The sequence below is a fragment of the Arachis stenosperma genome, chromosome 3 (assembly GCF_014773155.1).
Source record: "Arachis stenosperma cultivar V10309 chromosome 3, arast.V10309.gnm1.PFL2, whole genome shotgun sequence".
NCBI lineage: Eukaryota > Viridiplantae > Streptophyta > Magnoliopsida > Fabales > Fabaceae > Arachis > Arachis stenosperma.
The window spans coordinates 162626909-162650540 of NC_080379.1; the positions used below are offsets into that span (position 1 = coordinate 162626909).

The following is a 23632-nucleotide window of genomic DNA, read 5'->3' on the forward strand; positions in this document are numbered from 1 at the left end:
CTTTGGTAAGTGAGAATGTTATTAAGTATATATTTTATTTATTATTTGTAATTTTTGACTAGATAGCATTACTCTAATAAAAAAATAATATCATACTACAAATAAAATTTATTATTTTTGACTAATATTTAACCAATTTTAAAATTTAAATCTTAAACATTAAATTCTAAATTTTAATAGTATAAAAATTAGGTGTTAGACAAAAATTTTAATTCTATTGATTAAAAAAAAAATAGTTCCTCAACATTTTTCTATAAAAAACGTTATTTAAATATTTGAAAGTTAAATAGTTTTAAAAATGCGTACTAGACTTCTTCATTATTCAAGGGTGAATTTTTTTTTTTAAAAAAAAAAGACTATATATAGTGTGAATCATATTAAATTGAGTTTAAACTTTAAAGTGACAAAATGAATGGAGAATAATAAGGGGCTAATATTTTTATTAGAAAAAGTTGGTTCAAATGTATAAAAACAAAACAAAAAAAAACAAACCACAAAAATTAATCGTCTAATATTTCTCAAGATGAATATTAGTATTTTATACAAAAATGTAGGTTTTAATTTTTTTAAAACTCTTTTAAACACATGCTAAGGATATTTAATTTGTTTGGGTACGAGCAGTAAATATTGTCAAAATTAGCAGCTTATCTTGCAAGAGAATCCGATACTAAGTAGCTAGTTCTCATATTAAACGATAAAATAGTATTGCAATTATACTTTGCTACTCTCTATATAAAGGCCTTGAATTTTGCAACCAAATGGTATAGCAACCCAACAAAAGTTGAGTAATTAAACCCCAAATTAAAGTATAGTGCCTGAAACAATCTTTTGGGTTTTTTGTAAAAGGAAGAATAATTTGATTATGGGAGCCAACTATTCAAATTTGGAATATGTTCAAAGAGCACCAAAGCCATTATCATCAGTAGCTACTTCTCGAATCCTCACCTTTCATTCCTCTGCTAAATGGAAGGCTCACTTTGATGCTTCCAAACAAACAAATAAGCTGGTAAGCTTTGAAAAACCTATATATACAATTAGTTATTAATTATTAATTAGTATCATATAATAGTATTTCATTTTATTATTATTGTTGTCATTAAAATTATTTTTGAGAGATATATAGTTTATGAATTTGTTTGCTAAAGATGGTGATTGACTTCACGGCAACATGGTGTGGACCTTGCAAATACATGGACCCAATTTTCAAAGATTTTTCTGCCAAATACACAGAGGTTGAGTTCATTAAACTTGATGTGGATGAGTTAATGGTAAGTTTGTTCGAACTTAGTTATTATATATGTGGGATTATTTATATATTCAACATTATTTTAATTTAATTTGTTTACTAATTAACGTACGAGTTGGGATATTGAATCAGGGAGTGGCCCAAGAATTCCAGGTGCAGGCAATGCCAACATTCGTTTTAGTTAAGAAAGGGAAAATTGTTGATAAGGTGGTCGGTGCAAGAAAGGAGGAGTTGCAGAAGCTTATTGAGAAACACAGGAAATGAATAATGATATTATGATCTTACTAGTTAATGGTACCCTCAAGCAATCATTATCTATAGAACTTGTGAAATAATACCCCCAACTAATTATACTAGGTTGGTGCCCTCTAATAGTATTGCTTGAGCGTTACGTCAGTGTGTAATAGTACGTACTTATATGTATGTAAATCTACACCTTTTTTCAGTATCCATGCATTGCATTATTTTATGAATGTGAAACTACTATATTATTATTATTATTATTATTATTATTATTATTATTATTATTATTATTATTATTATTATTATTATTATTAAGTCGAATTTTGAATTTTTTTTTTCGTATAATAAGTAAATTCACGAAGTGCTACTCAGAATTTATGTTTTTGAAGTTATAAAATATTTGGGTGCATGGTTGGATCTGGTGACAACTACTACTTAAGAATTTGTTCCATATATAGTACTTAGAAAATCACATATATCTGCTATTGCATAATTCAATTGGTATTGATGAAACTTATTTCTAAGAAAAAAAAATATATATTATGTTTTAATGGTGTATAGATAATTCTAATTTATTATTGATAATTATTCAATATTTAATTATTTTATGAAACAATCCAAAATAAATTAAAGGTAAATATTTTCATGCAGTTATCTTCATGTAGAGTTAATAGTTAAAAATGTTGGACATTCTTAAATTTTTTAACCTAAGACCATCTATGATAAATCATTAACCTAAATCTATCACTTTGAGAGAGTTTGATTTTATAATTCTTTGATCTTTATCAACCAAAATATACTACATTCTTATTTTAGGTTTAATAGCAACTCTCCGATGAAATGAGAGTCGCAAAGTGATTTAATACGTTAGAGACCAAAATCCTAAAGTTCTATTTATACGTGGCTATTAGTTTCTATTAATTCCTAAATGCCCAAAATAAAATATTTAATTTTATTTAAGTTTAAACTCAAATCAAAATAATATATATATATATATGTAAAAGTCATATAATATAAAATAATTAATATAATTATAATCAATTATATATATATTATCTATAAATAGATCAGAAAATTGTTAAATACTTGATTAATCAAACATGTAAAATCATTTAAAAGATAACTGCATATGAATTTACATATAAATTAAAATGGTGTCAACTAATCTTTTTTTTTTTTTTTGTGCTTGGAGGGAGCTTAAAACCCGAAGAAGAAAAAAGAGACACAGATTGCACTCTAATTAGACGGGGTAACGGGATCCCTCTTCCATGATCAGCTACCATTCCTTTGAGATCTCCATAAGATAAATCTACAAAGTGATATCCTGCTTCTTTCCTTGTACTTTTCTTTGCTAGCCATCCAGTCAGTTAAAACATTAAGACAATGAATCTATAGACCCTCCACGTTATGTAACTCTTCAGTTTTCACTGAATTAATCATCATCAATTAATATGCTACTTCACCTCTTACAAAGTCACACTTGATATTTCAATACTACACATATGAACACCCTCCAAGCAATTTGAATGATTTCAGCAATGCTAAGAGAGCACTTCTCAAAACTCTTTTATTCGTTGCAAATCATAAAGTCCAGATCAGACAATTCTTTGGCTTAATTAGCTATTCAATTTTCATGGCACACTTATTCGGCCCTTTTAGCATGAAATCTGGCATAAAACTCAGCCTTTGAACTCTTAGCGGATATATTCTATCTAATTTTTCGCATCAAGTTCATTCATAAAAAAATATATTAGATTTTTATCCCCGCCCAACTATACACTTCATGTATCTTTCTAATAACTAAAACATAACCAGACCGTGGCCAGCTAAAACTAAAAGTAAAGGGGTTTTAATCTACACCATTAGTTAATTAATTCATAATAAGTGATCCGATAAAAGTGATTACGTGCACTAAAATTCTCCATTACCATTTGTGTAATGCACTTTATAAACCGTTCGTCAAGTTGGAAGGAAATATCAACCAAATTAAACTACCAGTTGGATTCGCTCATTTTGGTTCACCCTATGACCCTAGCAGCATCTAGAGCAACGCAATCAGTAACGAGAAAAACCAGCCCTGGAATCGAAATTCCAATCATACTTTTGCTTGAGAGAGAGAGAATCCATATCATACCTCTTGGTATAGCAGTGAGTGGCAAGAGTCAAAAAGGTATGCAAAGGGTGCTACTATGTATAATACAGATTTTCAACAAAGCAAATATTAATTAGTGATTAGATGCTTGGTTAAAGAAACTTTTTGTCACAATTTATTTTAAATAAGATTTTATTCGATATTATTTTCACCTATTTCAACTTTATCGTCGGCCTTTTTACTTTAGAAAAAAATGGAAAAAGGAAACGGATATCATTCTACCTCCTTTTTATACGGAAAATGCTACTTGTACAACATAAATCAGCCTTTAGTCAGCCTTTAAATCTAATATTTTATTATTTTAATTTTTTAATTAATTATATTTCCTATTTTTAAGGAACCACTATTATTTTAAACTTTATCAACTAAAAAATCTCTAAGTTCTTATCATTATAATAAAGTATTTCCTTTATTTTCTCCCTCTCTCTCTCGTTCACACTCTCTCTCTCTTTTAAAAAAATCAGTGAAGTTTTCAAAATTAATTAAACTCACTTCAATTATTTTTTTATTTAAAACATTTAAAACTCATGTCAAAAACACATCTAAAATTAAATAAACAACATAAACACATTTAAAATTATGTATTAACACATCTAAATTATTGTTATTGTAGTTCTAAATTACATATTGAACACAGAAAAAGTTAAACTCAAATACACATCCAAAATTATAAGAATGTACTCTAAATATTTTATCAACACATCCAAAACTCATGTAAAAAAACTTATATATGTACATAAGAACATAGTAAACAATGTAAACACATCTAATATTATAAGAATGCACTTTCAATATTTTATCAACACATCCAAAACTCACGTAAAAAATTCTATATATATACATAAGAACATAATAAGCAACATAAACACATCCAAAATTAAGTATTGACACATAAATTAAGTTAATATTACAACTTCCAAATCAAATATATGAGTTAAAATCACAAACACATTTAAAAAAATAAAACATAGACATATTTAATATTATACAAAAATTGAAAAAATATAACCTTTTATTAAATGAAAAGAAAGGGATAACATATCTCCATGAATGAACTCAACCAAATTTTTTTAAAATTTTGCCAGAGACAGAGAAAAAGTGCGATGTAGAAGAGGAGACAGGAGAAGCACAGGAAGAGGAGGAGGCGGTTGTGCGTGGTGCGAGGGAGGACACCAGGGATGGGGAGGAGTCCATCGATGGAGGAGGTGTGTGCGCGTCGCGAGGGAGGTGCACGTCGCGAGGAGGAGCGCGTTCGCCGAAGGAGAAGATCCTCGCAGAGGAGGTATGCAACGCGGGAGAAGACGAAAACGGTCACATATGAAGAGGGGTAAACGTTGCAGTTCTGAATATTTACGAAGGAAGATTTTACTAGTGATGAAAATCTGATTTGAAATATTTGAGATTTGTTAGGATTTATAAGCTTTAAATTTAAATTTTGAATTTGAATTTTAGTTAATCCGGTTTTTGTAGATTTGTATTTAAATTTAAAAAAAGAAAACAAGAAATCTATTTTAATGTGTTTGTTTTAATTTTTTTAAATTAATGTAATAAAAGGCTGAATATTGTACCATTTTTAAAGGATACCTAGTTGAATTGTTTTTATACATTGGCTATCAATCTTAAGGTTAAGGTGTTTAAAAAAGATTTACAAGGTAAAAGGGCGGATATCATTCTACCTCCTTTTTACTCCCACCGTGTATATTGTAAAAATAAAAAGTTTTTCTAAATAATGCTCGAACTTGAGCTTAATCAGCTAATGATTATTTGGCCAAAGGCAGTAAACTCTTTTAAGTTCTAATTGTACTCTAGTCATCAAAACTAAAAAGTAACCGAACAGGAATAGAATTTGTAGATATTTTGATAGGGAAAAAAAAAAAAACTTTTTCTGATGTTTCCAAACAGAATATATTTTAACGGCCTACACATGCAGAACAAAATTCACATAGTGGCCATTATTAATTTACTATTTCTAGTCTACCAGTGATTAACGAGAGAGAGAGAGAGAGAGAGAGAGAGAGAGAGAGGTGTTCCTATTCCTGCCGCAGAAAATGCCAGCGTTAGATACTAGCTCTTCTTCTGCCTTCTCAGTTCTCTATTCTGTTTATTTTTTAACTTCGATTCTGAACCATGTAAGTTGTAACTAAGGCCTACCATAAAGGTTACATTGTTGTTACAATAAGTTGTCAGCGCCGAAGCTGCTATTCAACATCAGTGGTAAATGCACTGACAATAGTCACATAACAGGTTGATTTCATTTTTCGTTACTTCATTTCATGGGTCTACATCTTCAGGAAAGGTGGCTTGACCAGCGTATATGTATTGCATTTCATCCTTCCATGTCTGCACAAAACACACAATCGTTATCAAGATAGAATAATTATAATCAAACTGCATTCTGTATAGGGTTTATCACAAATGTTCCACCTCATATCGGAATGCAATTCTCAAACTGGGAACATTTGTCTTGTGAATATCATTTCCTTCCGGACCTCTAAGGAAATACTTGTCCCCAAGCCAACGTAACTGTGAAAGGAAGGGAAAATAAATAAATTAAATAAAAAATCAAGACATTTATAATTCAGGAAAGAGCCAGGTAAACAATATTTTATAAACGTCCATGCAATAATACTATAACTATAACAGCATGTGGATAGCTCTCAGTTTTCACAGCTAAAGTTGTGGATCAAACATCAAACGAGAATACAGACCAAAAGGATGGAAGAGCTCAAAGATAAAGATAAAGATGATCATCATGATAAGGGTAAAGTATAATTTTGATGATGATGATGATGAGGGTAAAGTATGATGATGATGATGATGATGAGGGTAAAGTGTAATTTTCGTCTCTAAGGTTTGCAATTTTTTCCAAAAATATCCTTAACATTTAATTTTATTCAATTTTGTCCCTAACGTTTTCGATTCATTCAATTTTTCCATTAACGTTTTCGATTTGTTTCAAAAATATCCCTAAACATTTTCAACTTTGTTCCCAACATTTCAGATGGAGTTAACACTCGGGTAGTTTTGATACAAACCGAAAACGTTAGGGACAAAATTGAATACAATTAAACGTTAAACATACTTTACCCTAATAATAAAAAATAAAAGAAAAGAAAAAACAGGTAATCCAGTGCATAAAATTCCTACACCATCTCATTTACCTTGGTCTGATGTGAAAATCCAGACTGGTAGACAGAATTTCTGGCAATTTCGCACATATCACATGCAGAGAGTTTCCATACCTGCAGTGCATGTGAAAATTATTGACCCCTAGAAGAAATGATGCAACAAAATATTTAACTGTTGTCAGCCAAGAAAAAGGAGCCTAGGTGTTTTAACAGAGCAAACCTTTGCTGCGACGCTATATTCCTCAAGCAAGGGTTCTTTTGTCAAATGAATTTGCAAAGGATCATCAGTAGAAAGAGAGACATTCAGACCTCGCTGGAAAAACATGGGCAACGGATTGCGAGAATAGTCCAAGAAAAGTGAATTATTGCTAAGTGGTGACATTGCCAATCCAACCTAAAAAGATAACATGACTGCCATTAAAATTATCACAAATTTTTCAAGATTTACAACAAACGCAAACTACGATTGCAGCATGATAGATATTGTTATGCTGACCAAATGACTGACTATTCATGAGGGGCTAACCTGTGCGAGGTAATATAAATATTGCAACACAGGAGTTTTCCGTAGATTAATCCCATGGGAAATATTATGGCATAGGAGGAAAGCAGCAGCCAAATGATCACTATCGCCTGCCTGCATAAGCAAGTAAAATATATTAACCATCTTAAATAAAATAAATAATCAAATCATACAGCCACTATAGCACACAGAAAACAACCTCTCCGCAATGGGGCCGCAACTTAATAGTGGTCATTCCTTTAGATTCACGGAGCTGAAACCAATAGAAAGTAAGATATTAAATATGTTGGAAAAAGAAAGAGAAGACAATAACCAGAAGCTGAAGACGTGTATGCAGAGGGAAATAACATTAACCTTGTTGAGGGTGTACAGGTTTGCATAACAGTAATAAAGATAGTAAGAGTATGCTGGATTGAATTCATTAGTCCACTCTGCTGGTGTAGGCATGTGCTTAGTTGGACGCCTTTCAGGTTTACTTTCATCATCTACAAGGTCAAATCCCACCACCTGCTTTCAAAAAAGTAACATGTTATACCTAGTAAATTATGAAGACAAGAATTAAAAATGGTGCTTCCTTTTTTCATGATTTTAATAATTGAACTCTACACAATTGTAACAATGACATTATAAAGAATCGAATGCCGGCTCTCAAATCGAACTTCATCCTCTACTGCTGACATATGAACTGTGAAGTAAAACTTAATGTTCAGAAAAGCAAGCCTTTATTACTACAAAGCAACACTGCACAGATGGTAGCTACTTAAAAAAATCTTTGAACAAAAGAAGAAAAACAGCTTGATTTTAAATATATAGGGTTGAATACATAACTGTTATTGAATAACAAGGTATTTGCAAGATGAATAAAAGAAGCAGTTTGCAAAGTACTCAAATAAACTGAAGCTCATGAATATTTAGCTCCATTATAATTGAGTATGCCTTTCAACTAGCTGAACAGGTACAATCAACTCCAATATAGAAAGTCAGTCATTAGTAGCCACACAGTAGCAATGAGCAATTTACATAGTGGCACCGGTAAAGCACCACAAAGTTGCTTGATGTATCATTGTCACAACATGACATAGTTACACAAGAAATGTTCACTGCTATAATCAAATGACACATACTGAACGTCATTTAACTTTATGACTTCTACATTTGAACATACATAATAGAGCTATGAGAACAAAGGAAGGATCAAATTGACCAACCTGCTTCAAAAACAAATGTAATTGAGGATGAGAGTTTGGATCAATTGTGACTTCAAATAGAGGAATAAACACATTATCCAAAATATTCTGGAAGGAGGTAACAATTCCCATATTCTTGTATACGTTGTATAGTCGTGGTAACTGTGCAAATGGAAGTTTCATAAAAAAAAGATGATAGTCAAAGTCAAAATCCTATACAAGTAAACGCACCAAACACAATTCTGAATAAACAATTAAGACATATGATGTATGAAGTTAGAAATATTATATCACATCACATCACAAAGAGCATGCATTAAAATGCTGCAAATGGTGTTTCTTCAACATGATCAAATCTAAGCCTCATCTTTCTTTGCTTGTAGAAAAAATTGCATTATATGTCCATTATCTATGTAAGGATCCGTATAATTAACATGGCACATTCCAACAAATATCAAGTGACTTCTCTCTTATTTTCTCTTTTACAGTTCTTTTCTTTTGGGAAGAAGCAATGCAGTGCAAGGTTAGTTGCCACTTGCTAATCTAGAAGTTAAACCCACTTAAAAACTTATGGTAGTGAAGCAGGAATTCATGTGGAGACTAAAGTGATGATGCTGTTGACAACAAGCAGAGTTCTCCTAGTTCCAACAAACATAGCACTATAAAAGTAATATAAAGACCTGAAAATGCTCATGCAACAAAGACATTTTACATCAAAGAATTGTGGTTACAGACTTGCTGTGCATATGTTTGAGTGATAACACCCGTGAGTTAATGCTATAATTTGCAAGAATTAAGAAGATTCACTTTCAACAACAGGATACAGGAATATTACAGCACTCGTTGCAGACTGCATACAATTTTGAAGTTACTTACTTCAACCACTTTTCCAAGGGTACTAATCATGAGTATTTCCTTCTTTCTTTTTCTTCTTTTTTTTTCTCTTTTTTTTTTGGATAAAATATTCTCTCCAAATATTTACCACTGTCCATTACAAGTTCAGGCTGAAAAACAAAACAATCCTAAAACTCAAACTAAGGAAGCCCATTTGAGTATTAAAAAGACCTATAAACAGTCACAATAAATAAGTAAATAAATGACTGTAAAGTTATGGGAAGTTGGTCTATAGTCTATAAGAATCTTGGTATAAATATCAAATTAGTATCACCAGAAGAGTCAATCAGTTAGGACAGACTTTTATGAGGTCAGATGGATCATATCCGGGCCTCAATGGTTTATCATCAGACTATGCATATCAAAGAATAGATGTTAAAAATTATGCCTCAAGACAGAATAACACACCTGGATTAGCCATACAGCATTCTTGTTATAAATAGCATTGTTAACAAACCAACTTGCTAGCTGGTCCCATTCACTCTGTTTTCTTCCATAAACAGAGATCCTGTACTCAGCCATCTGAAATTTGATTTATAAATAGAAATGAATTAATATATAAGACACAAAAACATTTAACAGAAAAAAGTCTATGCCATGTGAATAAGTTACCTGATATTTGCTAGCTTCAAGATCAGTTAAAACTTGCTTTGTTACTTCAGCCAGAAACCTTCCTGTGAATGTGGGTACGTTTAAGCTATTGTGAAACAATAAAGCATCAACACTTTTAACACATTCAGAGTTCCTACAGCTTAAAAAATTATACAATAGGCATCTTTCATAATCTTAAACAAACCCTGGATAAGATTATCCTGCTTTAAAAATATCTCTCTGAGTCTGCTTTGCCCGCAAGGATTGTACTTGAGGTTGAATTTGTCAAATCTATGAAATGTACTCTTATCTGCATGGACATCCAACAAATCGACATTCAGATCATACCTGCATTACGATTGCCTCCTATTAGAAACACGCAGACAAGATAAAAGCTCATAAATATAGCAAGCATCTTTCTACAAGTCATTAGATGAAAATTCAGCAGAAAAATAATTCATACCCAGTTAAATCCAAACTCTCAAAAACCTCCTTAAGTGTCATATACTTTCCATCTCTAAATATAACAACCTGCCAACATGTATGAATACTATTAGCAACATTAAGAGGAAATAACAACTAAAAATTAGATGAAGAAAAAGGATGCGAAAACAACCTACATTATTATGGTGTCAAAAAATAAAAAACAAAAAACGGATTTGCTTAAGAATGCCCTTAAAGCACTTGTTAGGGAAATAAACCTAGAAAGCCTTTATCCTTCTAATACATTTAATGCACTGAAAATTTTTAAAAAAAAAAATTTTTAATTTTTTTTTAAAAAATTAAAATTATCTACTTCTAGTACCTTAACAAGTGCCTTAAGTGCGGGCACTCATCAGTTAAACCCCTAAATCAGTCCGAAAGTAGATTATCACCTCATCAGGTTCTTTTCTTAGTTTTGACTTAATGAAGCGGAGGAGATGCTTCTGATTCATGCAAGCCGAATGGTGAATGTGAGTATCAACTTTTCGGATGTTGTAAAAATCTCGATGTGGTGCACCTTTCTGGGCTAGAAACTCCCTATCTGCATTTAGTAATAGATGAAGGCGGAATTTCTGTATAATGATCAGATGCATGTTAACCAAAAGCCAGAGGCAAAACACAAATAGATCACATATGCAAAGGTTGTATAAACATACTTCCTCCAGAAACCGAAGCCTGTGATAGCATGCAGAGCGAACATTCCCAACAGACATAACTTTAAGAATGTAATGCATATCTGTAAAAAATGTTGTTGAGCTTGCAACAGGGAAGAGCTCTTCAGTGTCTGCAGACAGTTTCACACGAAGCTCAGTCATTCTATGCTTAACAGAAAGAAATAAAAAAGCTGAAAATGATCATTGCATTGCCTTGTTTTTACAACTGTGTGCTCACCAGTTTTATTTGCATAGACATGTATGACTCCATCTTCCATTCTAAAATGATGCTGTTAGAAACATTAAAACATCAGTATAACAATTTTGAAAACCACTTCAAGGGGGAAAGAAAAAGGTTACTGTTAGTATCTCTAGCAGATGGGAACAAAAATATCTGAGGGGAATAATGGAAAACAACTAACTTACTGGTGTTGCTTCAACTGGTTCAAAATGAAATGGGTCAGAGTCAGCCTCCACAGGTTCAGCCTTCCATGGAAGGTTTTCCTTGTAAACATATTGCTTACGCAAATCTAAGCACTCTCTAATCATCTTGCACACTTCCTCTTCTTCTATGTTTATTGGCTCTGAACATTTTTATAAAGGAGAAAAAATGCATCAAATCACTGTGAAAAGAATAAAATTAGAAAAATGCCAAACACAAGAATCATAGTACAGATTATGTTACAAATATGACATTACCGTTCACTGTGTTTCTTTTAGGGAAAACACTACTGATAAAAGCAAGGTCTTTTTCAGCAGCATGTGCTGAATTTGAATCCACTGTTCCATCAGTATTCATATCGCCATTTGCTTTCCCTTCTTTTGAAACCTCTCCAGACATCTGGTGTGCAGAGTTTGCATCATCGAGCCTGAAAGCAACACCGGATAAATTGCACATGTTTGGATTCAGTCCCTGCAACAACATAGCAAACCATTTAAAACAATGTACAATGAACAATAGCATACCAAAATCAAGCAAGGAAGGATAATTGATGGTCATCCACCACACTTTATAGCCTATGATTTTTCAACCATGAACAGATTGTTTGGACCAAGTTAAAATCTGGCAGTTTCAATACTTACTACAAGGGTTCCATTACCTGATGTGAGAGTTTGTTAAACATCGGGAGACTTCTGGTTTTGTTATGGATGAGTTATAAATTTTTAAAAGATTCATTAAATTAATAACAGCCATAAATATTTGGCAACTCACTTGGTTACCTTTGACCCAAAGACATGCATGAAGGATATGTCCCCTTCACATTTCAATATAACGGTAGGTAACAATTTTCATATGTAACTGAAATCACAAGCATGTTCCCCAACTAGGCCCCTAAACTGGGGGGAAGAAGGAGGGTGGAGGGGGAGGGGGGGGGGGGATTGAAAATAATCAACATTCACAATTCCAAAAGGTAAGAAAACATATTCTCACATAATTATTCGAAGAATCTCTAGTCCCAGGGTAGAAAGGAATGCGACTGTCATCACCAAGCTGTGTTCCCTCCTCGTCAGAATCTTCAGTACTTTCAAAAGCAGTTCGCCCCGGCGACCTCGGGGTCATGATTCTACCAACAGATGCTATTCTTTTATAAGAACTCGAAAGCTGAGCATTCTCTCCTTCACGAATCCAAAAAACATAAACATAATTTAATCTAGAATCCACGAAAAAAAAAAAGAAAGAAACTCGACTTCTACCTCACACTAGTTTCTACTTCGATAGCGTGAAATGAATGATCAAATTACAGATAAGAACACATAATATAAGCATCCTCTCAAACGAAAACAGACAGAAAAAATAAATGAATAACTAATTGAGAATTGAATCAAAACGACTTCAACTTCACGGAAAGTTGAAAAAACCTTAGATAAACTTAAAACAAGTTCAAGCTCGAGAGTTCGAATTCGCACCAGTGGTGGATCGCGTTCGAAGAGAAGGAAGCCCTAGCGGCGCAAACTTGAGATTATCAAGCGACGAGACACGGTTCTGCGCAGTGTTCCCGAACCTAGGGTCCTCCGGGAACCAATCCGCCGCAGAAGCCACGTTAGGCATAGAAGACGAAATCCTATAGCTCCGAAGCAAGCTTTCGTCCACGGACCTTGTCAGGCTTCCCTGATAGTGTGTCGAATCAGCGTCGAATTCTCCGCCGAAGCCGCTCCGATCGTCGCCGTCTTCGTATTCTTCTTCTTCGAAGTCATCGTAGTCGTCGGTGTCGGCATCGACGGCGCCGGTAGAGGAAGTACGAGGTGGCCCGCGGCGGACCTCGACGAGGCGGTGGAGGACGTGGTCAACGGTGCGGCGGTGGATGTAGAAGGCGGAGATGGCCATGAAGGAGGCTCCGAGCAGAGCCGCCATTGCGAGGTGCATAGAAGGTGGAAGCGACATGGAAGATGAAGGATCCATTGTAGCAACTGATTGATGATGGTGGTGGTGATCACATTCAACTACAAGAACTCGAACTCGGTAGCTGAGTCACTCAGCGAGTTGACACACACTAAAACGGAGTCGGATACAGTGAAGACTGAAGAGCTAAGAGCGAAGAAGAACTGCGAAACTCAGCTACTGCTTCATTTGCTCCACCTCAATACTGTTCAGAGGTGTCTAGGGAGATCCCTAAGTGGGACCCACCCGTTAATGCCACGTGGCTCGTTGTTATTTGCTGTTAACCCCTACCCTTTTTGTGGGGCTTTGGAGTCTGGAGAAATCGAAAAAATAAATATCTATTAAAAGATATTTTCTTTTTTTTATTATTATTTTTGACGAGCCGTAAGCCCGTAATAGGTTGAATACTTTTTTTTTTTGGTCATGTAATAGGTTGATTACTGTACACAAGAATAAAACTAAGTGGGCTATGCTAACATCTTTTTGGTTGTGTTTCAAATTGCAAAAGGTTTCTCACCAAAACCACTTTCACTGGACCTAACTAGACCAAAACATAGCCCGACCAAGAAAAAACACAAAAAAAAGTAGTAGTACCACATCCAAAAAAAAAAAGTAGTAATACCAATGTAATCTGTATTAATCGTTCCAATTTTATTGGAAGGCTATAGAAAAATATTTTATAAAAATTATAATTTTAAAATTTTAATATATTTTTATATATTTATTAAAATAATTTTTTAAAACTTCTAATAATAAAAACACAAACATATACTTTTAAAATACATGTTAATTAAATTTTAGAAATAAAAAAGGTCAAACCAAGTCAAATTTTGTTATTAAAAATTCAGGTCTATAGTTATCTAATAATAATAATAATAATAATAAATATTTAATTAATATATGTTTTAGAAACACAAGTTAATATATCACATCATCATTAACAAAATGCTTCACCTTCATTAATGGTCCATCACCTGACAATGTCAACATTCTAACCACGTTGGTCCTAGTGATGGCCAGGCCGGTTGCAAGTTGCATTGCATATGGATTTGATCAACCTGCTGGTCAGAAGCTCTATCTATGCTTACATGCATTTGAATTTACTTTTGAAATGTTGAAGAGTAGTAATCATGTATGCCAAGATTTCCCTTTCAAATTTTTAAAATGGTTATCTTTTAGTTATTCGCCTTTGACTAGAAGACAACGACAAAAGCAATTTTTTCCACTCATGAGTAATCAACAACCACACTAATTCCCATCTTGTTTTATTGTCAAAAATCATGCTACTAAAGTTAATCATTCTGTGACGAGCCTGATCTGTATGATTGAGACATGCAATACTGTATATTCGTAGAGGAAAAGTTCTTGAATAATATTTTTTATATCATCAAACTATTCATCCCAAACAATAATTTAAATTAATAAAAAATATAATATAAATGATTATATATTTAATATTTTTTTAAATAAAGACTTCTTTTAGATTTATTTTATTTTTGTATAAATTTTTTTATATTTGTTTTATATATACTATTTTTTCTATTTTTGGGATTCACCCATAATTAAACTCTACATTTTTCGAATATAAAACTCTGATATTATATTATAAAATTATTCATCCTAAAAATTTAAAATAATAAAAAAAAATAAAAATAATTATATCTCAAACACATTCATTATCATATGATATGTAATATGTATTTCTTTTGCTATAATTATATACCATTATACTATATGTATATTAAAATTAACTATTAAAGTCAGTCACCAATATAAAATATATGTTAGAATATAAATATATATTTAAATTAAATTAAATCATATATATTTATAGATAAATACATTAATAACTAATTTTAGTAAAATGATTAATTTTAGTGTATAAAATAATATTTTTGATATTTTTAAAGACAATAAATGGTTAGCTACAAGATGTTTTTCATGCTCAAAAAGATATTTCAACTTGCAAACTTTTAGTTAAAAGACAACATTTTATATAATATTAGAATATATTTAATACATATTTTAATATCAACCACAATTACTTTGTATTCCTTCTTACTTTTCATATATAAAAAAAATTCTAATTCTTTTTGTACAAATTTTTAATAATTATAAATTATAAATGAAAATATATAGTTGTCATGTGATTGATTTCGGATCATGAATTAAAAAGATGCCTCCAAATTAAATGAATATCTCATACGTAGAGTATTAACTTACCCTCCTTGGAATAATCTTGTGTCTATCCAATAAATGCACAATAATTTTGATTAAGACTACCATAATCAGTTCAATTATTTCTGTCATTACTTACGTTTCACAATTTTCTTCCAAAAATTATTGGTTCTTAATTAACAGAAAAAGCAAAATATATATACATGTTCTTTTCTATATATAGTTGCTATCTATCATGTCATGTCTATCTGAAAGCTAAGTTTAGAGAAGGCTACACAAAGAAACTTTTAAAAGTCTAGCTAGCACGTGTAATGCGGTTTCAATAAAAAATAGAGAGTAATTAATAAAACCTGTTAATTATTATACTATTATTTCATTCTCAATAGCTTTCATTACATTTCCAATATAATCTAATTATTACATCATCATGATCATAATAATAATAATAGCTTAAAATCCTAATAAGAGAAGTGAAGTAAAAATAAAACCACCATCAACTTAGGTTCTTTCTAGGTTTTGTGTGATCCCATCTCCATGTCTTGTGGCAATGGATCAATAACTTGGACCTTTTTGTATTGATACCTTGTAGCAACATGTATAAAATAAACCATGTTTATAACGCCTAGTCCTGCAATAATGTAGTAAAAATAATCTATCCTACCAGCATTTATGTCATTTGTTAACCAATCTGGATGGCTATGTGTTCCAGTAACATGATGAACAATGTTAACAATTATAGCACTCACATAGCTAGCACATCCAAAAGCAAATGGAAACAATGAATTGCCAACACTTCTCATATTCTCAGGAAACTCTCTATTAAAAATCTCAATTAGCCCTATTGCACTAAAGGCTTCACACATACCCATTAGGACCAATTGTGGTGCTAGGTAAAAAACTGAAATAGGAGCAATTCCTAGTGGATTTTGATGTGAATTTGCTGAATCCCTTCTCAATTTTTCAACCAAACCAGCAACAACCATAGAGAGAATAGAGAAGACATTGCCAATTCCAATTCTTAGTAGTAGTGTGATGCCACCTTCTTGGTTGGTCATTTTTCTTAGCCTTGGTACTAGGATCCGGTCATAGAATGGGAGCCACAAAGCTATGGTAATGTATGATATGACTCCGATTGAACCTGCTGGGACTTGGAATTTAGGTCCTAGGTTTCTGTCCATTTTCAGGGCTTGTGTTACATTGAATGTTCCTTGTTGTAACAGGGCAATGAGAGGAATGATACTAGTAAATAAGATTGGTAAAACTCTTGCTATGCATTTAACCTCTTCTACTTGCTGAATGCTTGTAAGTCTCCACTTATTCACTATGCTCTTATCTTCGTTTAGATCCCCCTCCATTATTAGAGCAGCTTTGTTCAAGGCCCTAGTTTAAAAAAATAAACTAATTAGTAAGCTTTCAGTTTTTGTATAGATTTTTGGCTCTCTAAAAATTAATTACTCTGCTCAAAATTCAAACATAATAAGGTTATGTACTCATCAACTAATATATTGGTTTATTTTTATATTTATATTTATCTAATTATATGTATGTTAATCCATTAAATTTCCTTGTATATATGAAAAAAAAATACTAATTCTCCTTATAAAACATGTCAATGGTTAAATAATCAAAGTTCAAGAAGCTAAGCAATTTGTAAATAATAGCTGTTTAATTTCATGGCTTCCTCAATTGTTTGTTGTCTATAGTTATGGACTATGGTCAATGAGATAGTAGATAAAATTGGGAGTAGGGCTGGAAGTGAGTCAAGTCAGCTCATGAGCTAGCTCGAGCTCGACTCGTTAATAGCTCGATAAGCTAAGCTTGTGAGCTTTCGATAAGTCGAGCTTGAGCTTGGTCTAGCTTTGTCTAGCTCGACTCAGTTCGACTCACTTTCACCCCTAATTGGAAGTACCCAAATAAAAAACTGAAATAAAATAAAATAAGAGTTTTGTTCCTTGTTATATTCCATAGAAAATTTAGAATGAATAATGAATACTAGTCAATGAGACAATGATAGATGAATATAGTGACATTCGTATATAATAGTAACAAATAAACAAATAATGAATAAGAAAAAACATAATATATAGAAATAATAAGATGATTGATGATAATTATTATAAAGATGTTACCTAAACTGTTGGGTTAAAGGGAGCTTTAATGGCAAAGAATCACCACTACTAGCAGAGATCAATGGGGGATCATAGAAAACACCATCAAGTTTGTCTTCAATAATTGGAAGCATGAGTTTTCTTTTCCTATAAGCAGCAACAAGAACATGTCCAATTCCAGGAAAAGTGCTCCCTTCAGGCTTCACATACACATAAAGCCTTGTTCCAACAAACAACATGATTATGGACAAAAACATGCACACAGTTGGTATTGCAAAACCTATTTTCCAGCTAATAGAGGTTTGGACATAGATAACAAGTGTTTGAGACACCAACAAGACCAATGTGAATGTTGTGTAGTACCAATTGAAGTAGCTGGCCATCCCTTTCTTCCCTTCTTCCGTTGTCTGGTCGAATTGGTCGACGCCGAACGGTATACTACACGGCCTTATTCCGGCCGAACCTATTGTCAAGAAGCAAAGTCCTAAGATCACAACACCCATTTGAGAATTGCTTGCTTTAACACATTCACCTTTTGCCAGTTCTTGAGCTGTGCAACTTGGAGGGTGCAATTCTGGTAACCATGATGTTAAAAACACCAACACCATTCCCTAACATCATGTTTAAAAATATCAATTAAACAAAGAAAAAATACAGTTAGAGAATGAAAATACTAAACAATGTGAATAATTAATGGATATATCGAATATTCATTTTATTAGATGTGTGGATGGTTATTCTAATATTAAGATTTAAGTGGGTAATTTAAAAGTATAGTGTGTTTTAATTTAATTAGTGGTTGTTTATGTTATTCAATAAAGTTATTAGTTACCTGTCATAGCCCATTAAACAAATATTCTATATTATTGTTTTGGATGTTATATGCATATAAAAAATAATATTTGTGTATAAATATATATATTATTTAATTTATTTTTAATATATAATCTATAAGAGTGACTAATTTTTTTTATATACGTAATATAATTGATTTTAATGTATTTATACTATATGAAAATAATAATTTAATGAAAAATTACAGTTTCTCTTTTGGAGGGATAATAATAAAAGGTTAATATTTTCACGAGATTAGCTTATAATAATTTTATATTCGTCAATCTTCTTTTTTGTTTGTGTCTTATATATATATATAGTAACACAGAATTAATTTATATTTGTATAAGTAGTAAAAGATTAATTGGCGATTATTATTCTTTTTAAAAGACTGAAGCAATGAAATTCTATCCATGTGGGAAAAAAAATTAGACAATGTATGTGATGTATTTTAAATTGACAATTATTTTGAAAAGAAATAATTTTCTAATAATAATGTAAGATAAAAAAAATTAAGAAATAAAAAAGGATGTAAGACAAATAATTAACTAAAATAGTTTGTGTTGGAGTAATAATATATTTTAATTAGAGATCTAATTATATATATTTTCTGTTAATTTAAATTTTTAGGATAAGTTAATAATTTCACATCATTTGGAACGGACTAGGGATAGAAGTGACCATTCATTTCTTTCATGTCATTTTCATCGATCAAGTCCATTATTCCTCTTTTAGTAATTTGTTCTTTATTTATTTATTTATTTATTTACTTTTTGCTCAAATCCATTATATGTCTGTCTTTAAACCAATTGAGATGTTCTTGTTGTCCTTAACCTAACTTGTTAGATTCGACGACCAAAATTGTAATATATATATATATGTGTGTGTGTGTGTGAGAGAGAGAGAGAGAGAGAGAATAAATACAAAAAAACAATAATACAAGTATACAATATTAATTAATTAATATAAAATTTTAAATTTCATTTTGTTTTGGTTAGTTTTCATGGTTTCACTAGTAAAACTGAGTGTGTATATATATGCATGCAGTGACAACAATCTGAAACTATCCCCACTTAGTATACCTATATTATTGCACTTAATAATATTAAAAACTTTGTAGTAAAAAAGAAAGAAATCAAATAATGCCTAGACTCATGCATGTGCCACATTTAATGTGAAAACTGTAGCTCAGGGTCTACTTGTATTTTTTTTCAGTAATACTAAAAAAATAAAAAAAGACAAATTTTATTTTATTTATTATTTATTAATTATTACTAAAATTAATAAATATTAAATAAGATAAATTTTAATTTTTTTATTAATTTTTTTTATTTACAAACATTTCCGTTTTCCTCCATTATTGATGTCTGCTCAAACCATCTTCTCCATTGTCTCAACCACAGGGGCAATAATAATTGTATAACAAATTAAACAACTAATTAGTGACACTTTATTAATTATAATTTATTTTTATCTAACATCATATATCTCTTCAAAAATATTTTGAGAGGTACTTAAAATTAATTTTAGAAGTAATTTAAATTTACTTTTATATATTTGGCAAAAATTATTTTGAGTTAAAAATATAAGCTGATCATGTTATTATTCCTATATAAATAAGTAAACATTATTTAATAATAAGTTTACTGTACTTTTATACTGCGTTTGTTTAATGAGACACATACACTAATACATAGATACGGTGGTATACGTCTATCGTTTGTTTGCTAAGACACAGATTTTCAAAGGACACGGTGACACACAAACATACATAAAATATATGTATTTGGTGTCCTTCAAAAAAGATGAGACACGGAGACACATTGATGAGACACAAATATTTATTCTTTTATCCTTAGTAATTTACTCTTGTCCTTATTCCATTGGTGATAATATAAGGGTAAAATTGATATTTTGTTTATATTGTGTGTCTTGTCCAATATTACCAAACACAATAAAAAAATTTGTGTATCTTTGTGTATTTGTGTCTGTGTCCATGTATTTGAAAGACAATAAACAAACACAGCCTTATTGTACACATCATCCACAAACAAAATTAAAACATTTTAAAAAAAAATTATTTAATTTTAAAATAGAACCAAACACAAATATATTCTTTCAATAATATACATATATACATACTCTCATTTTTATTAAGAAGTATTTTTCCAAAACTATTTTTTTTTTCAAAGTTAATTCTCCTCATAAACCCTAACCCAACCATATAGTACTACTCTAATTACTTTACGAAAAATGATAAGAATCGTCTGAATTTATTATTTTTTTGACTACCACTTAGTTATTAATTTAAATTTTTTTCTTTAATTTTTTTTAATTATGTTACGTGTATACTAAAATCAGCCACCATAATCAGTTATCAGTCTAAAATATATGCTGGAGCATAAATATATATTAAAAATAAATTAAACCATATATATTTATATATAAATATATTGGTGACTAAAATTAGTGACTGATTTTAATGTACAAATAATATTTTTAAATTTTTTTGGTCCAGTCTAACAATGTATTTTATCCTCCGATCAAATATTGGGTGAGAGAGAGAGAGTACCAAAAGAGAAGAAAAGGAAGCAAAAGCAATAGTCCTGAAGCGACCGAAAAAGGCATCAGAAATGAAGGCACCGAGCAAGGGACCAAAGTTGGTCAACCCAAACCAAATATTCATAACATTTGAAGCGCTGACTTGGTTTAGATGAAGCTGTGTTGTTAGATACACCATAAAGTTCAGAAGTAACCCAAACACTGCCAACCTCTCAAACGTTTCATTCCCTGCACTCCTTATTATTGCAATGCAAATTAAATAAATTAACTTACTTACCCACATATATAATATTAATTAAGCATGCTCTTATATATAGTCATATATAAGCAATCTTAGTATAGCTTATAAAAACGGACATTAAGAGTGCACTTGCAACTTGTAATAATTAATTAATTAATAATAGAGCGATGAGACACAACACAAAGAATTTGTCAATCATCCGCTCATAAAAGGATTATTATTAATATTAATTAATTTAAAGATTTCATATATAGGAAACAAAATTTACAAAAAAAAAAAAGGTCACCCCAGCACAACACTACCGGCACAATTGTGATATATTATTTTTAACAATTCATAGAAATAAAAAAAATAGTATAATAATGATGGCTATATATATAAACAATAAACATGAACTGTGATGTTATTTTGACAAAAAAAAAAGTTAATTTTTTTCATAAACTAATCAGTTAGTTTTATATAAATTGGTGATTGTGAATTGATAACTCGATCTATAAGATGAAAAAGAATGAGAGTTATAGAGTTGATTGAAGAAGAGAGAAATTGACCTAAAATAAAAGGTACAGCCTTCCAGCCTCCATATTTCTTGTTGGTTTTGGTAGCTGAAGAAGATTCTGAAGAAGATATTTTTTCAATCATTGTTGCAACTTTTTTTATTTGTGCCGCCTGTGATGAACTCAATGAAATGCAAACAGTTTCTCTAAGTAATTAAGAATAGTGAGAGAAGCAGAAGCAGTTCTATGTGTATATGTCGTATCAACAATCAAAATATAAGATAACCGAGCACTTATTCATCATATATTATATGATCATAGCTATATATTAAAGGCTAGACCAGAGAGAGAGAAAGAGAGAGAGAGTAATATACGCTTCAGGCGTTGGAATTAAAGATTTTCTGAGCTAAGGCACACAATATCATGTGCCCAATAACCTCTTGCATTTATATGCACAAAAAACAAAGATTATATAATGAATATTATTGAATGGCCAAGCTTTGTTTTTGGGCACGTATGTATGTATGTATGTGCTGTAGTATTCTACTGAGTTCCCAAGGTATAGCAAAATATAAAATATCTTCCTTATTTACACCCTCGCTTGTCCTAGCTAGTGACTACTGACTAGTGAGTTAGAAAACGTCAATAATCAACAGCTATAGCTAGTAATCCCAGTTCAAAATAGTAAATAAGTGTAAGCTTCAATTAATAATATTAAATAATTGACATATATATGATCATCGCACTTTGAATAGTAAGTAGTATTTTATAATTTATAGTCAAATCATAAATCCCTAAATGAATAATATTCCCATGACACTATATCTACCAAAAATATTTATTTCCTGCCTAAAAGAGAAACCCTTCCATTTTACGAAAAACGTCCGAATTATTACCAACAATATGCGTAAAACTGTTTAGTCCATTAGACCATAAAAGTGAAGTGTACATTCAAATCTGGAGAAAAAGATAAATAGATTTTAATAAAAAAAATTTTAATTTTTTTATGTACATATATTTAAGTTTTTTATAATTTAAAAATATATATAAATTTTTTATTTTTTTTTTAAATTTAGACATATCGATCTCTTATATTTATTTGAGTTTGTCAGATTTAACGAAAAAATCAAACGTGACTTCTGTTGTACAAACTTAGTTGATACGGGTGTACATGTGAAAATTTTTTTAAAATGGAATAAATTAAACACAAAAATCGATGTGTCCATATTTAAAGAGATCAGGGACTTAAATATATTTTTTCATTTTTAAAGATGAATTTAAATGTCTATGAACTAAAAAGTCAGAGACCGATTTGTCATTTTCATTAAAATCAATCACTAATATAAAATATATATTAAAATATAACATTAAAAATTAGTTAAATTATATATATATTTATATATAAATAATTAAATATATAATAGTTAATTTTAATATATAAATAACATTTTTATAAAATAATAATATTAAAAAATATCTAAAATTATGTTATATAAAATAATATCCATAACTTTATATATAACATCGATAATTACACATTTATTATATTACAAGTTATTCTAATAATAATTAATATATATTAAATAAGATCATTTTAAATTATTAAAACTAATTTTTTATTATCTTCTAAATATTATTTTTGTAAAAATATATAATAATTATATTATTAATAAATTATAATTTAAATGGTATAATCTTTTCCTACTAACCTATAAATCACAAGTTGGAGTCTCAG

The 23632-nt window shown here is 30.5% G+C and overlaps 3 protein-coding genes across 4 annotated transcripts; 1 reads left to right on the forward strand and 2 right to left on the reverse strand.

Moving 5' to 3' along the window:
* The first annotated feature begins 760 nt into the window (after positions 1–760).
* Positions 761–1724, forward strand: LOC130969034 (thioredoxin H2-like). The gene is made up of 3 exons (XM_057894590.1): positions 761–1006; positions 1146–1268; positions 1379–1724. Exons 1-3 carry the CDS (start codon positions 863–865, stop codon positions 1508–1510), a joined length of 399 nt encoding a protein of 132 aa, XP_057750573.1. The 5' UTR covers positions 761–862; the 3' UTR covers positions 1511–1724.
* A 3774-nt stretch (positions 1725–5498) lies between these two features.
* LOC130969027 (AMP deaminase-like) lies at positions 5499–13680 on the reverse strand. Its single transcript, XM_057894582.1, has 19 exons — positions 13009–13680; positions 12533–12717; positions 11800–12013; positions 11527–11684; positions 11339–11390; positions 11104–11231; positions 10840–11019; positions 10428–10495; positions 10170–10312; positions 9986–10047; positions 9782–9895; positions 8501–8641; positions 7647–7799; positions 7492–7545; positions 7296–7406; positions 6990–7163; positions 6803–6883; positions 6066–6164; positions 5499–5981 (listed from the first exon to the last, which is right to left on the reverse strand). The coding sequence occupies exons 1-19, from the start codon at positions 13499–13501 to the stop codon at positions 5913–5915; spliced, it is 2679 nt and encodes an 892-aa protein (XP_057750565.1). The 5' UTR covers positions 13502–13680; the 3' UTR covers positions 5499–5912.
* A 2318-nt stretch (positions 13681–15998) lies between these two features.
* Positions 15999–22330, reverse strand: LOC130970499 (protein NRT1/ PTR FAMILY 2.13-like). 2 transcript variants are annotated; one of them, XM_057896602.1, is made up of 4 exons: positions 21952–22330; positions 21173–21390; positions 17788–18377; positions 15999–17038 (listed from the first exon to the last, which is right to left on the reverse strand). In XM_057896602.1, the coding sequence occupies exons 1-4, from the start codon at positions 22040–22042 to the stop codon at positions 16168–16170; spliced, it is 1770 nt and encodes a 589-aa protein (XP_057752585.1). In that variant the 5' UTR covers positions 22043–22330; the 3' UTR covers positions 15999–16167. The 2 variants fall into 2 exon arrangements, with proteins under 2 accessions (XP_057752585.1, XP_057752586.1); XM_057896603.1 differs by having other exon boundaries at positions 21173–21398.
* Positions 22331–23632: the final 1302 nt, after the last annotated feature.